The 22,146-nt window shown below is 46.2% G+C and overlaps 1 protein-coding gene and 1 non-coding gene across 2 annotated transcripts in view; both read right to left on the bottom strand.

Moving 5' to 3' along the window:
* TAF4B (TATA-box binding protein associated factor 4b) overlaps window positions 1–22,146 on the bottom strand; it is a 319,736-nt gene that overhangs the window by 66,307 nt on the left and 231,283 nt on the right. The window contains exons 11-12 of the mRNA XM_063923630.1: window positions 16,499–16,629; window positions 15,305–15,430 (exon numbers count right to left, since the gene is read on the bottom strand). Of these exons, the coding sequence (XP_063779700.1) occupies window positions 15,305–15,430; window positions 16,499–16,629 (257 nt within the window). The remainder of the gene's footprint in view (window positions 1–15,304; window positions 15,431–16,498; window positions 16,630–22,146) is intronic.
* LOC134929864 (5S ribosomal RNA) lies at window positions 12,259–12,377 on the bottom strand. The gene has a single exon (XR_010178643.1). It is a non-coding gene; the product is annotated as a 5S ribosomal RNA (ribosomal RNA).

Raw genomic sequence — 22,146 nt, 5'->3', positions numbered from 1 at the left:
TCGAGTATAGGCCGGAAGGACCCATTGCGTTTCGAGACTAGAAACAGGGTCGAATAGTATCCCCTGCCTCTCTGGGACAGAGGTACCGGCACTACCACTCCTGTGTCCAGGAGGGATCGCACAACCAAGTGTAGAGCTTGCGCTGTCAAAGGATCCGAAGGGATAACCGTCGTGCAGAACTGGCAAGGGGGACATCTTTTTAAAGAAACTGCGTACCCGTGAGAGACTACTTTCACGCACCCAGGCGTCCGAAGTGGTCTATAACTAGGCCTGGGTGAACTGCAGAAGTCGGACTCCCACCCTGGGATTCCCCCGCCCCGTCATGCAGCAGGCTTGTCTTGTTTGGAAGTAGGCTGACGGGCGGACCAGGATTGTTTATTTTTGGGCTTAGTGGTTTTGGAAGCACGAGCCTGTCTCGGGTACGCCTGACCTTTTGCTTTCCCTGGAGATCGAAAGGAACGAAAAGTGGTACTCAGCCTCTGGAGCAGAAGAATTAGTACTTGGGAGAAACGCAGTCTAAGCAGTCGCCAAGTCAGTGACAATCTTGTACAGATCCTCCCCAAATAGGATGTCTCCCTTAAAAGGGAGCACCTCCAAGGTCTTTTTGGAGTCCAAGTCCACCTTCCAGGACCTCAACCACAGAATTCGGCGAGCCAGTATAGATGTAGTAGACACCTTGGCCGCCATTACACCTGCCTCAGAGGACGTCTCCTGAATATAGTGGGAGGCAGTAGTAATATGAGACAGATATTGTCTGGCAGTGTCAGAAATATCCTGAGGCAGCTCGTCCTCTAATGCCTGAACCAATGTTTCAATTACTTTTGCAGCCCAGGAGGCTGCTATAGTGGGTCTATGTACAGCACCGGTAAGGGAGTAAATAGACTTGAGGCATCCCTCCACACGCTTATCCGTCGGTTCCTTCAGTGAGGGGACAGTGGTCACATGCAGAGTAGATGACACCGCAAGACAGGCGACATGAGAGTCCACCGGCGGTGGATTTTCCCACTTGTTACTCAACTCCGCAGGGATAGAATAACGAGCTAGCATCTTTTTAGACAGGGAGAATTTCTTTCCTTTAGAAGACCAGGATTCCTGACGTATGTCGATTAAATGGTCAGAATGTGGTAAGACTACTTTAGTAACCTTCTGACGTTTGAACTTATCAGGTTTCTTAGATGCAGTAGTGGGATCAACCTTATCATCAATTTGTAGAATCAGCTTAATAGCCACCACTAGGTCAGGAACATCAACTTGAGTTGTAGGTTCCTCGTCAGAAGCAACTGTATCAGTGTCTGATGGATCAGTATATTCCCCATCCTCATCAGAATTATCTGAAATATTAGTGATTGTGAGGAGGAAGCTGCCCGCTTAGATGACCCCTTGACTCCAGAGGAATGTGGGGTAGACTTTTGTCTCACCAAAGATTGATTTAATTGTTGTATCTGGGTAGACAGAGTGTCCGCCCAGGGCGGATTAACTACAGGGATAATATGTGGCTGCAATGGCACAGGAGGTCCCACAGGGGGCGTAAGACGTGTCACAAGCGTATTCAGCATACTTGAGAATGCTGCCCAAGGTGGCTCCTGATTGGCTACAGGAGCTGCGGGCTGACTGGGAGATATATGGCACCCAGTACACAAACCATCAGGTACAACTTCCCCCTCAGGTAAATCCTTGGTGCAAGCACTGCATGATGCAGCATTCACTATAATGTCTGTGTGCCAGACATTATAGTGAATGTAGAGCGTAACAGTACACTAAAGCCAGATGAATACAATACCTGCAAATAACCCCGATTTATGTGACAAATACAGGACACAAACAGAGAATTAAAGCGGTATGTGGTGACTGAAATACACCGTAAAAAACACTAAGCAGTATATACTGTGCAACACTATGAGACCCTGACGCACCTAGCCCCCCAGGGTACAGAATACAGTGATAGCTATAGCTGGGATACACAGAGAGTGAAATCCATATAGCAGATGCAGGCACACACAGTCACAATGGCATGACAATGCAGAAATTATTTTAACACACAATAAAACTGCACTGGACTAGTAAATAGATACGTATATATGTAAAAAGCCAGGAAATTGGGTGCGAGCGACCAATGGTGTCTATATTAAAGGAACATAAAAAGGATTGTATATAAAAAACACGTATTTATTTTTGCACAATAAAAAAGAGGGGGAGGGTAATACACTGTGGTTTTATAAAAAATTCATAAAACACAATAATTAATATAAAATGGAGTAAAAAGTAGTAGGAATAAAAGAAGGTACAAGGTGCATATCAATTGGTAGTATATGTATAAAAATGCTTATCTTAGGTACAGGAGGTAGGTCTGAGAAAGATCATGGAGTGCCCAACGCGTTTCGTCCTTCAGGACTTCATCAAGGACGAAACGCGTTGGGCACTCCATGATTATTATTGTGTTTTATGAATTTTTTATAAAACCACAGTGTATTACCCTCCCCCTCTTTTTTATTGTGCAAAAATAAATACGTGTTTTTTATATACAATCCTTTTTATGTTCCTTTAATATAGACACCATTGGTCGCTCGCACCCAATTTCCTGGCTTTTTACAACATTTTTTACAGCAATTTACCACTGCTGTTTTTATTTTTGGGGGCCAGCTGACACCCTTTGTACCAAGGGAGTGTAAAATTTAGACATACATTCTACATTTGCAGTGAGGGCCAACCTACCACAAGTGGCGCTATTTTTTCTTGTTGTTTACAGATACGTATATATATATATATATATATATATATATATATATATATATATACACACCAATGCACAGCCAGAGACTGGATGGATATATCAGAATACTTGTACTATATATTCTGGTAGAGAGACACTTGTTCTTAACTAACACAGCCATAAAATGACATGTAGAATACTTAAGCGACTGTATAATCACAGCGCTGAGCAAGCAGGCGGATTTACAGGAGGAGACTTAGCCCTGCAGTCCCGGAGACCAGACGCAGCTACTTGTAGAAGATGGCACCTAAATCTCAGCCAGAGAGTGAGGGAGAGAGAAATGCAGCTCCAGGGTGGGAACACCAGCAGTAGATGGCGCCTGAAACTGGGGGAGGGGCTACAAGTCAGCGCTTTATTCCCTATTCTGGTCCTCACCACCGGGTACTGTGGAGCCTATGTAAAATGGATTTTTTAAAATCCAACCTGTGCTCCCTGCCTTGGTGGATATAGTGGGGTCCCTGTGCAGTAGTGTCCACGCCAGCGGTGCGGTCCGTCTCCTGGGACCACGACCAGAACGCAATTTACCGGCGGGTCCCGCCTGGGGGACCCTCTTACCTCCTCCCTGATGTGCAGCCACGCGATCCTGGAGAGCATCAGCAGTGGTGTGTCTGTGGACCGGTGCGCCTCCGCTGCAAGTACCCGGGAACCGGCCGCGGAAGTATGCAGCGCTGCTGGGGAGGCGATGGAGCTGCAGCACAGCATTTCATAATGACATAGAAAGTGCTGTGGCTCTTGAAGTCTTCTAAAAAGCTCTTTTCAGGACTGCCTAGCGCAGCCCCCCGTTACATGACCTGCTATGCAAGCACCAACTTACAAACTGAGCTCCAGTGTCCGGAGACGGCGTTATATAGGAGGCCATGCAATGCATCCTGGGAACAGTCAAAGCTTTAGCCCGTTGGTGCCTCTGGATCAAGTTCCAACTCTACACCCCAAAGTTTCCCTGTGGAACACAGTGTACACTGCTGCAGAAATAGGATTTTAATTACCTACCGGCAAATTCTTTTCTCGTAGTCCATAGGGGATACTGGGAATCCATTTAGTAACATTGGGTACAGACGGGTCCACTAGGAGCCATGGGCACTATAGAAGTTTGATTAGGTGTGCTGGCTCCTCCCTCTATGCCCCTCCTACCAGACTCAGTCTACCGTGCCCGAGGATACTGAAAAATTTTGAGAGATGGATACAAAAAAGGAAAGTGGTGAGATTACGAACCAGCAAACACAGAACAAGAGGAAAGCCAAGCTAACCATACTTGCAAAAAGGAACAGCAACAGCTGAACCAAACAAGAATACTTAACCTAATAACAGAGCTAGAAGACCGAAGCACCGGGCGGGCGCCCAGTACCCCCTACGGACTACGAGAAAAGGACTTACCGGTAGGTAATTAAAATCCTATTTTCTCTTACGTCCAAAGGGATACTGGGAATACATTTAGTACCATGGGGAAGTCCCAAAGCTCCCAAACCGGGGGGGGGAGTGCTGAGGTTCCTGCAGAACTGATTGACCAATTGAAGGTCCTCAGAGGCCAAAGTATCAAACTTGTAAAACTTAGTAAACATGTTCGACCCCGACCAAGTAGCTGCTCAGCAGAGCTGTAAAGCAGACACACCCCGAGCAGCTGCCGAAGAAGAACCCACCGACCTAGTAGAGTGGGCCTGTACAGACTTTTTTTGGAATCGGCAAACCTGCCGTGGAATAAGTGTGCCAATTGTTTCTTAAAGAAAATAGACAAGGCCGAAATCTGAACTTTTATGGAGCCTAGGCGTAGACCCACATAGATCCTAGCCGGGATGACCTTGTCAGGAATCTCTCTCTTGGCCAGGATCAGCCGTTCAACTTCCATCAGAGAAATGGGAGGCTCTGCTTTCCATTTGTCTACTCCCAGAATGAAAATCGCTGACAATTGCCCGGCATGTTTTTCCGCCCAGAGGGGAATTCTTGACACTTCTGATATTGCGGCCCTGCTTTTCGTTCCGCCCTGTCGGATGATGTAAGACACCACTGTCACATGATCTGACAGAACCTGAATGGACTGATTCTGAAGAAGATACGAGGCCTGCAGAAGGGCGTTGTAGATAGCCCAGAGTTCCAGGATGTTTATCGGAAGACTGATTTCCTGACTTCCCTGAAACTGAACCCCCTGGGTGACTGCCTCTAAAGCTTGCATCTGTGGTTAGCAGAATACAATTTTGTATCCCGAACATACGACCCTCCACTAGGTGAGGAGTTTGTAGCCACCACAGGATGGAGAGCCTGGCTTTCAGTGACAGACAAATCTGCAGACGCATGTGAAGATACGAACTGGACCATTTGTCCGTTGATTCTAGGTGAGATTTTGGTAGTTTCGGAATCCACCCCGATCCAGGAGTAATCTGGTTGTGAGACGAATGTTCTCCAACAACTGCTCCCTGGATGCAGCCTTTATCAGAAGATCGTCCAGGTAAGGAATTGTTTACTCCCTGTCTGTGGAGTAACACCAACATCTTGGTGAAAACCCTCTGTGCCTGTGGAGAGACGTGGCAGGGTCTGAACTGGTAGTGACAGCCCTGCAGTGCAAACCGTAGATAAGCCTGATGAGGTGGCCAGATCGGAATGTGCAGGTACGCATCCTTGACATCCAGAGATGCTAGGAATTCCCCTTCTTCCAGACCTGAGATCACCGCTCTCAGAGACTCCATCTTGAACTTGAACACCCGTAAGCATGGGGTCAATGACTTGAGGATCAGAATCGGTCCTACTGAACCGTCCGGTTTCGGTACTACAAACAAGCTGGAATAGTATCTCTTGTTTTGTAGATGATGTGGAACTGTAACAATGACCTGGGTCTGTAACAGTTTTTGAATAGCTTCTTGTAAGGTTACTCTTGCTTCTTGTGAAACTGGTAAGCCTGATTTGAAGAATCTGTGAGTTGGGAGATCCTGGAACTCCAGCCTGTAGCCCAGGGATATAAGGTCTGTTACCCAGGGATCCTGGCAAGATCTTGTCCAGGTGTGACTGAAAAATGTAAATCAACCTCCCACCTGCCTGTCTCCCAGGCATCGCGGTCCACCGTCATGCGGAAAGAATTGAGGAAGCAGAGTCTAAGCTCTGTTCCAGTGAACCAGCAGGCGCTGGTTTGCGGGTTTACCTCTAGCACCTCTGGCGGCGGTAGAGAACCTCTGACCTCGCCCTTAAACTTGTCAGTCTGAAAGGACTGTAAATTGGATCCTGAATAGGCCTTCCTAGCTAGGGGAGCTGCAGAAGGTAGGTATGTGGACTTACCCGCAGTAGCTTTGTAGATCCATTTGTCTAGTTCATCTCCAAATAAGGCCTCAGCTGTGAAAGGTAGGCCTTCCACGCGTTTCCTGGGAGTCCGCATCCGCAGTCCACTGGTGTAGCCTAAAGCCCCTGCATGCCGACACTGCCATAGCTGTAGTGCAAACAAGTCTCTCTCTTTTATGGCTTCCACCATAAAGTTCGCAGAGTCCTGTATATGTTGCAGGAGCAAGATAATCTCCTCTTGAGGTAAGGTGTTTAACCCCTCAATTAGTTTACCCGACCATTTAGCAATGGCTCGCATATCCACCCATACGCTATAGTGGGTCTCTGGGCCACTCCAGCAACTGTATACAAAGTTTTGAGCGTAATTTTGCGATCAGCTGCATCCTTTAGGGAGGCTGCACACAGGACAGGCAATATAATATTTCTTGAGAGCCTGGATACTGATGCATCCACGATCGGTGGATTTTCCCATTTTTTCCTATCCCCAGGAGGAAAAGGAAAAGATGATAACAACCGTTTAGGGATTTGAAATGTCTTATCTGGATTAACCCATGGTTCTTAAAACCGTGTATTGAGTTCCTTTGATACAGGAAAAGTAGCTAAGAATTTTTTCTTTAAATTAAAGTAAGATTCTTCACTCTCCTCTGTAACCTTATCAGGGATATTGAGGGATTCCCTGATAGTATCTATGAGAGCCTCTATTCCCTGCGACAGAGTACTCTCCCCCACCTCTGAGTCCACCTCACCCTCCTCCATTTCTGACCCCTCAGTATCAGAGTGCAGGACATGGGCTAAAGAATGTTTTTGCGGACAAATGGAGGACTGAGACGCTGGTCTGGGTACTGAGTCTTTTTCCATAAAATCAGCCATAGACTGTCTTAAGTATTGCGTCTCTTTCTCATTACGAGACAAATTAGTAGAAATGGTGGAAATCATTCCCCTAATGGAATCCAGCCATGCTGGTTCTGCCCCACTAGCCTGGGAAGGGATACTACACTGAGAACACACTATTGAACCCCTGGAGAAGAGGAACACTGTGCCTTACATGAAACACACTCTTTGACTTACATACTGTAGCAGTGACAGCACACACACACACACAGGAAAGGTTAAATGGACAATTAACCCACAAAGAGCCCTTCCAGGGAGACACAGAGAAAGTATGGAACCAGCACACGGCGCCCTTATTGCTAATGCCAAGTATAGCCGGGTCGCAGACTAAGTACCTAGATTAGGGACATAGGGGGTCATTCTGAGTTGATCGCTCGCTAGCAGGTTTTAGCAGCCGTGCAAACACATTGTCACCGCCCACCGGGGAGTGTATTTTCACTTTGCAGAAGTGCGAACGCCTGTGCAGCAGAGAACCTGCAAAAACATTATGTGCAAAACAAGACCAGCCCTGGACTTACTCTTCGTGTGCGTTGATTCTAACATTGGAGAGTTGGCTTTTGACGTCACACACCCGCCCAGCGTTCGCCCAGCCACGCCTGCTTTTTTCCTGGCACGCCTGCGGTTTTCCCAAACACCCCCAGAAAACGGTCAGTTGACACCGAGAAACGCCTCCTTCCTGTCAATCTTCCTGCGTTGTGCCGTGCGACTGAAAGCTGTGCTAGAACCTGTGCAAAACCACAAAGGACTTTGTACCCGTACGTTGCGCGTGCGCATTGCGGTGCATATGCATGCGCAGAAATGCCGATTTTTAGCCTGATCGCTGCACTGCAAACAACGGCAGCTAGCTATCAACTCGGAATGACCCCCTAAGTACACTAGTAATGCCCCCCCCCTGCTATGACCCCCTGGTACCGTTGAGGTAAACTGGAGGTTTTCTGGTGGAGCTGCGCGTCCCTGTCAGTCAGCGTCTGTGTCAGCTGCAGTAGGGAAAATGGCGCTTGTGAGCTGCTGGGTCCGCTCATAGTGAAGCCCTTCCCCTTCAGTGGTGCGCGGTCTTCCCACTCTTTTTTGTACTGGCTTTATGCGTCTGTGTGCATAAAATGGAGTAAATCCCCTTTCATGGCTGTGGTGCCAGTCTGGGTACTGTTTACACTGTAGTGTACACGGTCAGGAGACTCTGTCCACCCCGTGTAGAAGCCGTGCGTCTCCGTACCCTCATGCCCCCATAATGGCCGGCGACCGCTAAACGGGACGCCGGCTTAGTACTCACCACTCTTCATTCTTCTGTCTCTGTTAGGGGTGGCGGCATGCTGCGGGAATGTACGCTCGCCGTGGTGGGGCTTGCGAATAGTTCCCTCAGGAGCTAGCGTCCTGTCAGCGGGGAACGGAACCATTAACCCTGAGAGAGAGGCTGGGCCGTTCCCCCCCCCCCCCCCCTAAGTCCCATGAAGCAGGCAGGCTGGTGCCATCCAGTACTGCCTGAAAATAACAAACAGAAAATAAATGCAGAAAACTCTTCAGGAGCGTCCAGCGACGTGACTGGCTCCTCCGGGCACATATTCTAAACGGAGTCTGGTAGGAGGGTCATAAAGGGAGGAGCCAGCACACCTAATAAACTTCTATAGTGCCCATGGCTCCTAGAGGACCAGTCTATACCCCATGGTACTAAATGGATTCCCAGTATCCCCTAGGACGTAAGAGAAATACACATAACCATTTTAACTAGGTTCAATAATTGTGGTAATTCCAGAGATATAATTATTCTACCCCATACATTTCTAATTACACAGACAAATAACTTTACTTGGAAATAGCATGGGAATAGTGAGTGAGCAGCATTCTTGTAATCTATCTAGAATGAATGACGCCACAATATCTTTGTGCAGAAAATAGGATTTTGGTACTTACCAGGTAAATCCTTTTCTTTGAATCCATAGGGGGCACTGGAGTACTCTTGGGATATGGACGGCTTCCACCGGAAGAAGGCACTGAATAAATTAATTTTTGAGACTACTCCTCCCCTCCATATCCTCGAGCACTTCAGTGTTTTTTACTGAGCCGAACAGGATCGATAGAGAGATTGACCAAAGGAGAATTACATATAATCTCACGGACAACAATAAAGTTGACACAAAACGTAACAGACAACTAAACAGTTGACACCATAACTGATTAACCCTTGTTAAATTTAAACCAGTCGTGAAAGTGTGTTACCATAAGAACCACTGAACTTCCTAAAACAGGTAAACTGCTCTGGGTGGGCGTCCAGTGCCCCCTATGGATTCAAAGAAAAGGATTTACCTGGTAAGTACCAAAATCCTATTTTCTTTATCATCCACTAGGGGTCACTGGAGTACTCTTGGGATGTACCAAAGTTTCCTCCGTGGTGGGAGAGCTGTTTGGCACTTGTAACACTAAACGGCCAAAGCTAGATGCTGATGCCGCGAAAGTATCAAACTTGTAAAAGCGCACAAACGTGTGCACTGAAGACCAAGTAGCCGCACGGCAAAGCTGTGTCGTAGAAGCCCCACGACTCGCTGCCCATGACGTTCCCACAGAACGTGTGGAATGAGCTGTTACTGAAGTAGGTGGCTGTAACCTAGCATGAAGGTAAGCCTGACGTATGGTCAGTTTGATCCATCTGGATAAGGTTTGCTTAGAGGCTGGCCAACCCCTCTTAGCAGCATCATAGAGAACAAACAACGTATCCGTTTTACGCACAGTAGACGTTCGGGATACATAGATGCGCAATGCGCGAACCACATCCAACGTTCCAGAATCTCCTGTTAACACAGGAACTACTATTGGTTGATTGATGTGAAAAGACGACACTACCTTTGGTAGAAAAGCGGGATTCGTCCGAAGTTCCGCTCTGTCATCATGAAAAACTAAATACGGTGACTTGCACGACAAGGCACCCAGATCTGAAACACGCCTAGCCGAAGCTAAGGCTAAAAGAAAAATCGTTTTCCAAGTGAGAAATTTAATATCCACTTGTCGTAAAGGTTCAAAGTAATCGGACTGTAAGAAATCTAAAACCAGATTCAAGTCCCATGGTGCTGTAGGTGGAATGAAAGGAGGCTGTATCCTCTTTACACCCTGTAAAAACGTATGTATTGACGGCAACGAGGCCAATTTCCTTTGAAAGAAAATTGACAACGCAGATACCTGCACCTTTAGTGTGGAAAGACGTAGTCCTCCATCTAACCCCATCTGTAAAAATAACAAAAGACGGGATAAATTAAAAGATGTCGGAAATTTCCGAGCTTCACACCAACTTATATAAGTACGCCAGATTCTGTAATAATGAGCTGCCGTAACCGGCTTCCTAGCTCGTACCATGGTTGGTATAACAGACTCAGGAATGCCCTCTCTTCTTAAGATGGCCTTTTCAACAGCCACCCCGTCAAACGCAGCCGCGCTAAATCGGGGTAAAGGAACGGACCCTGTTGTAACAGGTCCGGACGTAGTGGGAGTGGCCACGGATCGTCTGCGAGTAACCCGAGGAGATCCGAGAACCAAGCCCTCCGAGGCCAATGAGGCGCTATTAGTATGACTGTGACGGACCCTCTCTTGATCCGTTTTAGCAACAGCGGGAGCAGCGGAAACGGTGGAAACAGATACACAAGGCTGTACGGCCACGTGGCTGTGAGAGCATCCACCGCCACTGCCCCTGGATCTCTTGTTCTGGACACATATCGTGACACCTGATGATTGTGGCGGGATGCCATCAGATCCACCTGAGGGTACCCCCACTTCTGGATCAACATCTGAAATACTTCTGGATTTAATGCCCACTCTCCTGGATGAAAATCCCGACGACTGAGAAAATCTGCCTCCCAGTTGTCCACTCCCGGAATGAACACTGCCGACAATATCACCTGGTGATATTCGGCCCATCTGAGGATCCGAGCTACTTCCCGCATTGCCATGCGGCTTCTCGTTCCTCCTTGTTTGTTTATGTATGCGACTGCCGTCGCATTGTCTGACTGCACCTGAACAGTCTGAAAACGAAACATGTACACTGCTTGTCTTAGAGCATTGTAAATCGCCCTGAGTTCCAGAACATTTATGGATAGCGATCTTTCGTGATTTGCCCAGAGGCCCTGGAGCCGATGACTCTGAACTACAGCTACCCAACCTCTGAGACTTGCGTCTGTTGTCAGAATTATCCAATTCACGACGCCGAATCGTCTCCCTGCAGATAGATTGTGTATTTTTAACCACCAGAGAAGAGACACCCTGACTTGTGGCGACAATCTCACCCTGTGGTGCAACTGTAGATGTGATCCCGACCATTGCGCTAACACCTCCAGTTGAAACGGACGTGAGTGAAACCTTCCGAACTGAAGTGCTTCGAAAGCCGCCACCATTGTGCCTAAAAGGCGAATGCACAAATGTACTGAGACTGTGCGTGGCTTGAGCACTAATTGCACCAGATGACGAATGACCTGTACTTTCTGTTGTGGCAGGTAAACCTTTTGTTTTACTGTATCGAGAATCATCCCTAGGAATTGAAGTCGCTGACACGGAATTAGATGTGATTTCTTTAAACTGACTATCCAACCGTGCTGAACTAGTACATTGTACGTTAGCAAAGCATGCTGGAGAAGCAATTGTTGAGACGGAGCCTTTATGAGTAGATCGTCCAAATACGGAACAATTATTACCCCTAGGGACCTGAGATGAGCTATCATCACGGACATTACCTTGGTGAATACCCGAGGCGCTGATGAGAGGCCAAACGGGAGAGCCTGAAACTGGTAATGGTCTCGCCTTATCGCAAACCTTAAGAAACTCTGGTGAGGTGGCCAAATCGGAACGTGTAAGTACGCATCCTTGAGATCCAGTGCAATCATGAATTCCTGCGGCTCTAACCCTGCAATTATTGACCTGAGAGATTCCATCTTGAATCTGTGGTAAGTGACGTAATGATTGAGACCTTTTAGGTTCAATATTGGCCTGACTGAGCCATCTGGTTTTGGTACCAGAAACAGACTGGAATAATAACCCTGCCCCTGTTCCTGCACGGGGACCGGAATTACAACTGCAGCATTCAGCAGAGACTGAATGGCAACCTGCAGAACTGCTTTCTTGTCGTCCGCCACAGGCAGTCGTGTCGTGAAAAATCTTCCTGTCGGAAGATAATCGAACTCTATTTTGTAACCCTCTAATACTAACTTGCGGATCCACCCATCTGTGGACGTCTGCAGCCACGCCCCCTGAAAGCTCTGAAGGCGTGCTCCCACAATTGGAGATCCGAGATGGGCTGGGAGCCCGTCATGCCACTGGTTTGTTAGTGGTCTTAGTGTCTTGACGACGTGCATTGGTTAAAATATCTACAGCACCTTGTATTCCCAGGTGGCCTCCCATCCAAGTACTAACCAGGCCCAACACTGCTTAGCTTCCAAGATCAGATGAGATTGGGCGTATCCAGTGTGGTGTGGCTGTAGATGTTGTCGAGCACTACGTCCCCGACCTCTTCTACCAGGCGTGACTGCTCCTGTGCCCTGCCCACGAAAGGGCTGAGTTCTAAAGGATTTGAACGCCGGACCAGAATATTTCCGTTTAGGTATAGTTGTAGGCGATGGAAGAAACACAGACTTTCCTCCAGTAGCCTCAGAAATCCATTTGTCCAATTCAGGACCGAAAAGCTTCTCGCCATCATAAGGCAATGCCTCTATACCTTTTTTAACCTCCGTCTCCGCCTGCCAAGAACGCAGCCAAAGTGCTCGTCGTACTATGACTAGCGATGAGGACAGGCGAGAAGTAAGCTGACAGACGTCAGTAGAAGCTGTACATAGATATTCAGCAGCTTCCCAGATTTGATCCGCGAGAAGTATAAGATGGTCATCTTGCAGAGCCGACTTGAGCTCTTTTATCCATACCATTAAAGCTTTAGTAACCCAAATGCCAACCAACCCAGGTCTCAGCAGCACTCCAGCTGCTGTATACATGGACCTTAGCATAGCCTCTATTTTACGATCTGCAGGGTCTTTAAGCGTAGTAGCAGTTGGTACTGGTATGGTTAACTTCCTTGTAAGTTTGGATACGGATGAATCCACCAATGGTGGGTTCTCCCAAGTAGCTGTCATGGACTCTGGAAACGGGTAACTCGATTTAAATCTACGAGGAATAGAAAACCGTTTATCCGGATTTTTCCGTGATTCCAGTAACATTTTATTAAGAGATTCCGAAATAGGGAACCACATCGGAGATCTCTGTCGTTTAGTAAAAACTACCTCATCATTCGTCAGGGGCTCCTCAGTTTCCGTAAACTCCAGCGACTGACGTACTGCTCTGATGAGATTGTCAATACCTGGGCTGTCAAAATCGTCACTATCTGACTGTTGCCCTATTTCGCCCTCCTCATACTCCTGTTCAGTGAGGTCTAGTATCCCAGAGACTGGAGAATTATTAGGAAAAGGAAATTTATCTTTTCCACTCAAGGTGGGCCTCTGACCAGATTGAGACTCTGGTAACTCAAATGGTCTCATTTTAAACTCAGATCTTGCCGCCTCTCTTTCTTCACGAGAGGCGGCCAGCTCTGATTGTAAACCAACTAATACATCTGCAAGTAAAGCCCATGGAGGGTCCAGAGATGGTGGTTTTACTTCTGAAATCGTATTTATGGCTGTATTAACAACACATGCTGTACATGTGGTGGATCCATCAGGCAACACACTCTTACAGACATGACATGAAAAATGTTTCTTAGATTTTGCTGGTGTCTTACTCATTATAAAAGACAGACAATACAAACTACACACAGACAGACTGCACGACTCAGTAATAACACCAAAGTTCCTGGTATATATCAGGCAAGTGCAGTGCCTGCCAGCAATAAGAAAACTGACCCCAAAATTCCCCTAGTACCACTCTTAGCCGAGATGTAATAAAGGAAACCTGGAACAGACAGGAGAACATTAACATATTAAGCATGCCAAATACTGCCAATGTCTCCCCCCCCCCCCCCCCCACTCCCACGACCTCCGTGTACAGCACCGGGTCGGGGCCTGTGGAAGTCTGCATAGGGCCGTGTGAGCGGCCTGTACCTGTAGGCCCAGGCAGCGGGAACTCCTCGGCTGCTGCGGGCGGATAGCGGAAGCAGCGAGCGTGCTGCATAGAGCCCTGGAGCGGCCTATGCACACGCGCTCCCGCCCATCACACACATTTTGCGGAGTGTCTGTGTAGCCAGGCAGCGCTGCTGCGGCGCCGGGGAGCAGCGGTCTGGTATTTAAGATGCTGGGAGCGGAGAGTGAGAGCGCGCCGCATGGAGCCGTGACGCGGCCCATGCACACGCGCTCCGGGCAGCGGTGAGTACCCAATACAATCCCCAACAGTGGAGCGGCAGCAAGAGCTGACCGCCCCTAACATACCTGGACCGTGACCAAAGTCTATGACGGGGCTTCTCATCCAAGCTCCGTCCAGCTTTTTGCAGGCAGCCTGCAGGTGGAGTGAGGGAGCTCTTTACAGAGAGGTCCGACACTCACGGCTGTTCTCAGCCGCTTCCACTGTCCCTGACCCACGCCTGTTAGAAGGGGGGAAAGGACGTGGAAATCCTTGAAAGAAGAAAAACTTAGGAACTAAAAAAAAATTCCAATACTTCGTGGACGAGCTCCACTATGCCTTCTAACTGTGTCGAGCACAGAAAAAACACTGGAGTGCTCGAGGATATGGAGGGGAGGAGTAGTCTCAAAAATTAATTTATTCAGTGCCTTCTTCCGGTGGAAGCCGTCCATATCCCAAGAGTACTCCAGTGACCCCTAGTGGATGATAAAGAAATATAAGATATATTTATGTCTTTTTTTGTGGCAATAACTGGACCATATTCATACTGATTGATTTTTAACATGGACTTTATCATAAAGAAATGAAGCAGGCATACATAATAAGTGAACCTCTGTAAACCCAACATACCGTACACCCTATAGAACTGTACACAAAAACAGATAACAGTAGTTAAAGCAGCAGCTTTTATTACCATCCACAGAATCCACCTGTGCGGTATAATTATTCCGGAACTACACTTTGCTGAAAGCACAACTCAAAATTCAAGAGGTAACTGCAATTATTTAAAATCATGAATTTTTACCTCAATTTTTTTTTAAAACAAAGCACTTATATCTCAGATGGGTTGCGTATGAAATCACAGCAGTCAGAATACCAATGGCCAGAATCCTGGTAAGTATTCTACCCCTACCCCTAATCCTAACCCACCTCTCCCGCAGCCTGACCCTAACCTCCCCCACCCTGCAGCTTAAACCCAACCACCCCCACCCTGCAGCCTAACCCTAACCCAAGTACTTAACACCGGGATCAGCCCTCTCAGATTGCCAAAACATAATACAGGACCTCTTAGCAGGAATTCTATTATCTTACCTTAGCTGCTCGAAGAAGCATTTCTCGCTCTTCTTCATTTTTGCGCTGTTTCTCCAGGTGCTCAAGTTGTTCAAGAAACTTAAGCTGTGCGCGTACATCGCTAGACTGGATGAATCGATCACTTCTCTGAAAGCAAATAACAAAATCATTAAATAAACCATTAAAATAGTATTTGTTCTCCTTGGAAATTGGTGGCAGGTGTTACAATGTACTTCCACTAAGAAATGAAAGGGACTATTTCCCAGTCTCCCTTTCTACACTGGGTGTGTTTTGCTGTCCAGTGCTTTTGAAATTTATGACAATAGAATTTTGTTGATAATTGTTTTTTCTCAGTTATATAGGTGTCTATTTATAAAGCCTTGGATGGAGGTAAAGTGGACAGAGATAAAGTACTAGCCAGTCTGCTCCTGTAACTTTTCAAATGCAGCCAGTGACGTGACAGTAAGGAGCTGATTGGCTGGTACTTTATCTCCGTTCACTTTATGTCCATCCATAGTCCCTGTATATTTTTCTACCATTTTTCTGTACATTATCCCTTTATGTTTTAGGACCTGTTTCATTATCCCTATAATGTTTTAGGACCTGTTTCATTATCCCTATAATGTTTTAGGACCTGTTTCATTATCCCTATAATGTTTTAGGACCCGTTTCATTATCCCTATAATGTTTTAGGACCTGTTTGCACATTACTAGTCAGAAATACTTAGTGCACAGAAACTGCAGAATCAACATGATTAGCATCATCATGTATATACTGCCAATATATTAACTTTATACCAATGGCGATTTGTTCTAATTTTCCTAGCGCAGGTGTGCAAATTGGGTGCGGTATATTATGTCGACATACAGTCTAAGAATGTCAGAAGCATATGGCTGACATGTTCAGAATGAACATGAGCAACAGAGAGGTGGGTGGAGCAGTGGACAGTGGGGGGTGGGGCTGGAATTACAAGGGCGGAGCCTGGGAGTAGTCCAAGGTGAACCCCGGTCCCTTTACTAGTATATACATAATTTATAACACGTATGTGCCCATGATATGATATTATGCTTAAATGAGACCCTAGAAAGCAAATGTCAAAATCTTTGTGCTGGTGGTTGAAGCACTTAATATAGACCGTGTTCAGTTTAAATAAATAGATCCAGCTAATCCTGAGGCAGATGATGCTTAGTATTCAGTAAACCACTTTCATTTACCTTGTAGTTTGTGGACCGATGCTGTGCAGCCACCGTCAGTTTTTCAATAAGTCCTCGTAATCTCTCCTGTGTCGCATGGGAGACCAAGTTCATAACATCAGAGTTAAGTTCCTTAATGTCATGCCTTTTACCTATGGAAGCAGAGAAAATCCATTACATATTTTAGTGGGAGCTGATAATTGAAATAATTAGCACAGCAGGTATTCTGTTCCCTCCAGAAGTCATACCCATTAAGAATATAGGCTTGTAGATTATGATTTTCCTGCTACACTCTCAACTTCAAAGATATTAGACACTGCATTAATAAAACTTAGCCTGGAGCTCTGGAAAGTGTAGGCAATGTTTCACTTGGCCTTCAGAATATATCTGCTTGCAAGGTCAGTGTTAGGACACCAATATTAAGTAGAGAAATTCAAATCCATTATAGGAGAAAACAGGTCTTAGTACAGGTAGCTTATACATTATTCAGAAACTGACAAATATATAATTATGCAGCATGCACATAATATAAACATGCACTGTAAAAAGTGACACGGCATTCCTATTAGGTAATGCTCATGGTGACTGTGTGTTTACTTTCCTTCCTAATGTGGGTGGTATCCAATTAGCCGCGCAAACCTGTTTTCGCAGCAAAATATATTGCAAAAACACAGCTTTCTCCGGCAGGGTCCACAGGTTATCCACAGGATAACAATGGGATTTGATGGAGCGACAGCGGATTGGCACCAAACGATCACAAGCTTTCAGGCCTCCCAGGATGCAACAGGCCCATCCATATATCCTCGCCCACTGGATCAGGCAAATCAGTTTTTTGTTTGCTGCGGCAGGAGCCGGACCATGGTCAGCGGGCTGCTGTTCCTTTTAGCAGTCCTAAGCTTTCTTATGTTATTTTTTAGTCTTACTAGTTTCTTGAGTGATCTTTCTAAACAGTGTCTTATACGCTTAGAAAGAGTCGCTCCAACAACTCTCCGCCGGGCTGCGACAACGCTTACCCACGAGTACAGTGCTGTTTCGGCGGGCGTCTGTGTCGGATATACTAGAAAGGTCCAGCAGACGTTACCAGGCTGTGGCCGGAGCACGGAGAAAAGGTAAGGCATCGTTTCCGCTTAGTAGATGGAATACAGACACAGCCACACTGTATTGGGAGACTACCAAACAGTAGCTGACGTGGCTGCCACTGCGGGTGCACCAACACTAGGCCTTAGGGATCTTGGGCACCAGGAATAGCGTGAGGCCACGATCCCTTACGTTTGATGTCATCAGGGGGAGTTAGACGCTCTCCTGGTCGTCCCTCCTCCCCGGTTCCTGACCAGTTTCCGCCGAGTCTCCCACCATGAACTGTTTACTCGCTTCCGTCCTAGACGCTACCACGAGGGGACTCGGTCGCAGCATAGGCCACTGCATCTGTGTTCACTAAGCGCTACCACAAGGAGACCCGGTCGCAGCATAGATGGCTGTGTGACCGGTGCGTCTGTGTTCACTATAGGTTCCTGAAGTGACAGTGTACACTAGTAGCATCTGGATGCACTCAGCGTTCGCTAACGTATTGATCGATCCTGGAAGCGAGGTGAGTCGCCCTGTATCCCGCTCTACTGAGTACGGGCTATACAGCACTAAATCTCTATCTACTTTTTTCAGTATAAATAGATAAGTGCCTATTGCATATGAGTCTGTGTACATTTACTGTGGTTTTCTTCGCATTGCGTCTGAATACGTTAGATCTGTGTAAAACAGGAATCAGTAATATGTACTCCTACATACTTTAAAATGTGTTTGTAGTTGATAATGTGCTCATATGACTAATATATAACATGTGACTGACTGCTAGTGTGATTGCTGACTTTAATATATGTTTGTCAGTTGTTTCTTCTGATCCTCAATGCTGGTGCATGGGTAGGGTCAGATTCATATCACTTTAGAAGGTTAAAGTGATTACAGTCACAAATTGTGTAGTACACTGTGAAAGTGCTGATTATTTATCATGTCTAAGAGCGGCAAAAGTGACGAAGGTACACTTACAGTAACACCAACACTTATATCATGTTTGTCTTGCAAAACTGTATTATCCTCTCAGGATCTGGTTCAGGATGGTTTGTGCAAATTGTTTTGCTTTTCAGCAAAATACAAGGCAGATCCCTGTACAACGTCAAGTACAGATGGATCCACCATGGGCTATGCTTTCACAGACCTTGTCCAGTATAGCTGAATAGGTAATTCCTTCAGCTTCTTTACCAGGAATGGGGTACACTATTAACCCATACATGCAGCTCCCAACCTACGGTATATCATTCCCCCCCAGCAGCTTCTCAAATGAAACAAGCTGATAAACCGATGGTAAGTAAACCTTCACCTTCACAGGATACACAAGATTATTCATCGGAAGATAAAAACTCAATTTACTCTACTTCGGCATACGAAGAGGAGGTAGAAGGTCTCAGCTCAGTGGATATAGCTGAATTAATTAGAGCAATGAAGGCCATTCTATCCTTAGAGGATTCAGCAGAGCCTGTGTTAAAAACCAAGGCACCTGTATTTAAACGTCCCAAAACAGTTAAGACCGAGTTTCCAGGGTCAGACGGAAATCATGGAAGAGGCTTGGGCTACACCCAATAAAAAGATAGAATTCCCAAAAAATGGGATTCCAATTATCCTTTTCCAAAAATGGGAATCCAATTATCCTTTAAAAAGGGAGGTGGGCTCCTAAAGTAGATACGCATGTGATTCGATTAGTGCGAAAATCTATATTGCCTTTGCTGTCAACATCATTAAATGATGTCACTGATAGGAGAGTGGATGGTTTTCTGAAAACCATATTTTCTCTTTCTGGGGCAGTCATTAGGCCAGCCATGGCTTCAGCTTGGATGGCAAAGGCAGTGGCTGCCTGGGCTGATGCACTGGAAGAGGATGTTTTCTTAGCTTTTAGAGAGCAAAATATACGTTATGGTAAGAACTTACCGTTGATAACGTGATTTCTCTTATGTCCACAGGTATCCACAGGATAACATTGTGATATGCCGGAGCAACAGTAGAAATGGCACCAGTCATGAGCTTTCTGGCCTCCCAGGATGCATCCGGGCTTCGCCATATAATCCCGCCCACTGACTCAGTCAAATCAGTTCTTTCCACAACAATTTAGGCAGGAGCATCAGGTAGAAACCTAGTCAGGCGATAAGAACACACATGCACACCCTTCCATGCAAGAAGGGAGAGGTTTAGTGATTGTAAAGATCCTCAAATCAGGTGCGTCAGGGTGGGACCCCTGTGGATACCTGTGGACATAAGAGAAATCACGTTATCAACGGTAAGTTCTTACCATAACGTATATTTCTCTGGCTGGGTCCACAGGTTATCTACAGGATAACATTGGGATTCCCAAAGCCAGTTTTAGTGGTGGGGACGCTCCTGATTAGACAGGAGAACCTTTTCGCCCGATTTCAGTGTCATGAGAGGCAAAAAGTATCCAAGGCATAATGTCTAATGAATGTGTTAATGGAAGACCATGTGGCTGCCTTACATATCTGTTCTGCTGAAGCACCCTGTTGTGCTGCCCATGAAGGACCTACCTTACGTGTAGAGTGAGCAGAGACATTAGCCGGAGTAGGGAGATCAGCATGAGAATAAGCTTCTGAAATTACCATTCGGAGCTATCTTGCCAGCGTCTGTTTACTAGCAGGCCATCCTCTTCAATGAAATCTGTAGAGGATGAAGAGAGAATCTTTTTTTTCTGATGGCACTAGTACGATCTATGTAGATATTTAATGCACGGACTACGTCCAACGACGCTTCTCCCGCAGAAAGTCCCGATACCTGAAAAACTGGGACTACAATCTCTTCGTTAAGATGAAACTTTGAAACCACCTTTGGAAGATAACCAGATCTAGTTCTGAGAACTGCCTTATCTGGAAAAAACTTAGGAAAGGAGACTTACACGACAGTGCTCCTATATCTGATACTCTTCTAGCTGCCGCCATTGCCAGTAGAAAGAGTACTTTAGCCGTTAACTATTTAAGATCTGCTCTCTTAAGTGGTTCAAACGGAGGTCCCTGAAGGATTTTAAGAACCAGATTCAAATCCCAGGGAGCTGCAGGAGGAACAAATGGAGGTTGAATGTGTACAACTCCCTGAAAGTACGCACATCCTGTAAGTCAGCAATCTTTCTCTGAAACCATACAGTTAATGCTGATACTTGAACCCTCAAGGAAGCTACTTTCAAACGCTTATCCAATCCTGCTTGAAGAAAATCCAAAATCCTGGATACTTTAAAAGATCTTGGATTCAGACTTTTTTCACTACACCAATGAATATAGGCTTGCCATATTCGATGATAAATACGAGCTGAAGAAGGTTTTCTTGCCCTAAGCATAGTTTGAATTACTTGTTTTGAAAATCCTCTAGCTACTAGGATAGAGGTTTCAACAGCCACGCCGTCAAACACAGACGATCCAGATGGCTGTGACAACAAGGACCCTGCATTATCAGATCTGGACGTTGAGGGAGAAATATTGGTGCTTCCACGGACATCCTTAGTAGATCTGTATACCAATGCCTTCTTGGCCAAGCTGGAGCTATTAGAATTATGGCTCCATTTGCTTGCTTTATTTTCCTCACTACTCTGGGTAACAGAGATATTGGAGGGAACAGATATGCCAGATGAAATTTCCATTTTACTGACAATGCGTCTACAAAGGTCGCTCTGGGATCCTTTGTTCTTGATCTGTACTTCGGAACTTTGTTGTTGAGATGAGACGCCATGAGGTCTATCTCTGGCAGACCCCATCTTTTCACTATAGTCTGAAACACTTCTGGGTGTAATGCCCATTCGGTTTCCTGAATGGTGTGTCGACTGAGAAAATCCACTTCCCAGTTCAGCACACCCGGAACAAACACTGCTGACAATGCTGGAATATGGAGTTCTGCCCACCTTAGTATGGGAGTTACTTCCTCCATCAATCTTTTGCTGCGAGTTCCTCCCTGATGATTGAGGTACGCTACTGCTGTCGCGTTGTCTGAGCGAATCTGGACTGGTCTTCCTTGCAGACTGTCCTTTGACTGAACTACAGCCATATAAATGGCCCTCATCTCCAACAGATTTATTGGTAGGCGACTTTCCCTTATGGTCCATTTTCCCTGGAACCAAAGGCTTTCGGGTACCTACCGCTCCCCAGCCTTGAAGACTGGCATCTGTTGTTAGGACTTGCCATTCTTTTATCCAAAAGGGTCTCCCCTTGTTTAAATGGTCCCTCTGTAGCCACCAAGCTAGAGACCTTCTTACGTTTACTGGAAACCTTATCATCTGGTTTTTTTTTATTGTCAGAAGATTTCCGTTCTATTTGGTCAGAATAAGGTGCTGTAATGGTCTGGAGTGGAATTGTGCATATCCCACCATGTCGAAGGTTGACACCATCAGACCCAACAGTCACATTGCTGCATGGACTGACATTGTCTGAGTGTGCAACGCCTCTTGAGTCATGACCTGCACCTTGGCTATCTTTTTCTCTGGTAAGAAAATTCTCTGTAGACCTGAATCCAATATGGCCCCCAAATGAACCATCCGCTGTGACGGATTCAGAGACGACTTTTCCCAGTTTATGAGCCACCCGTGTCTTTGTAGACAAACTACTGTCTGTTGAAGATGGCTCAAAAGTAAT

This window comes from Pseudophryne corroboree, chromosome 5, assembly GCF_028390025.1.
Source record: "Pseudophryne corroboree isolate aPseCor3 chromosome 5, aPseCor3.hap2, whole genome shotgun sequence".
Classification (NCBI taxonomy): Eukaryota; Metazoa; Chordata; class Amphibia; order Anura; family Myobatrachidae; genus Pseudophryne; species Pseudophryne corroboree.
Note: the sequence above shows the minus strand (reverse complement) of the source record. Positions and strands in the feature narration are given on the sequence as shown.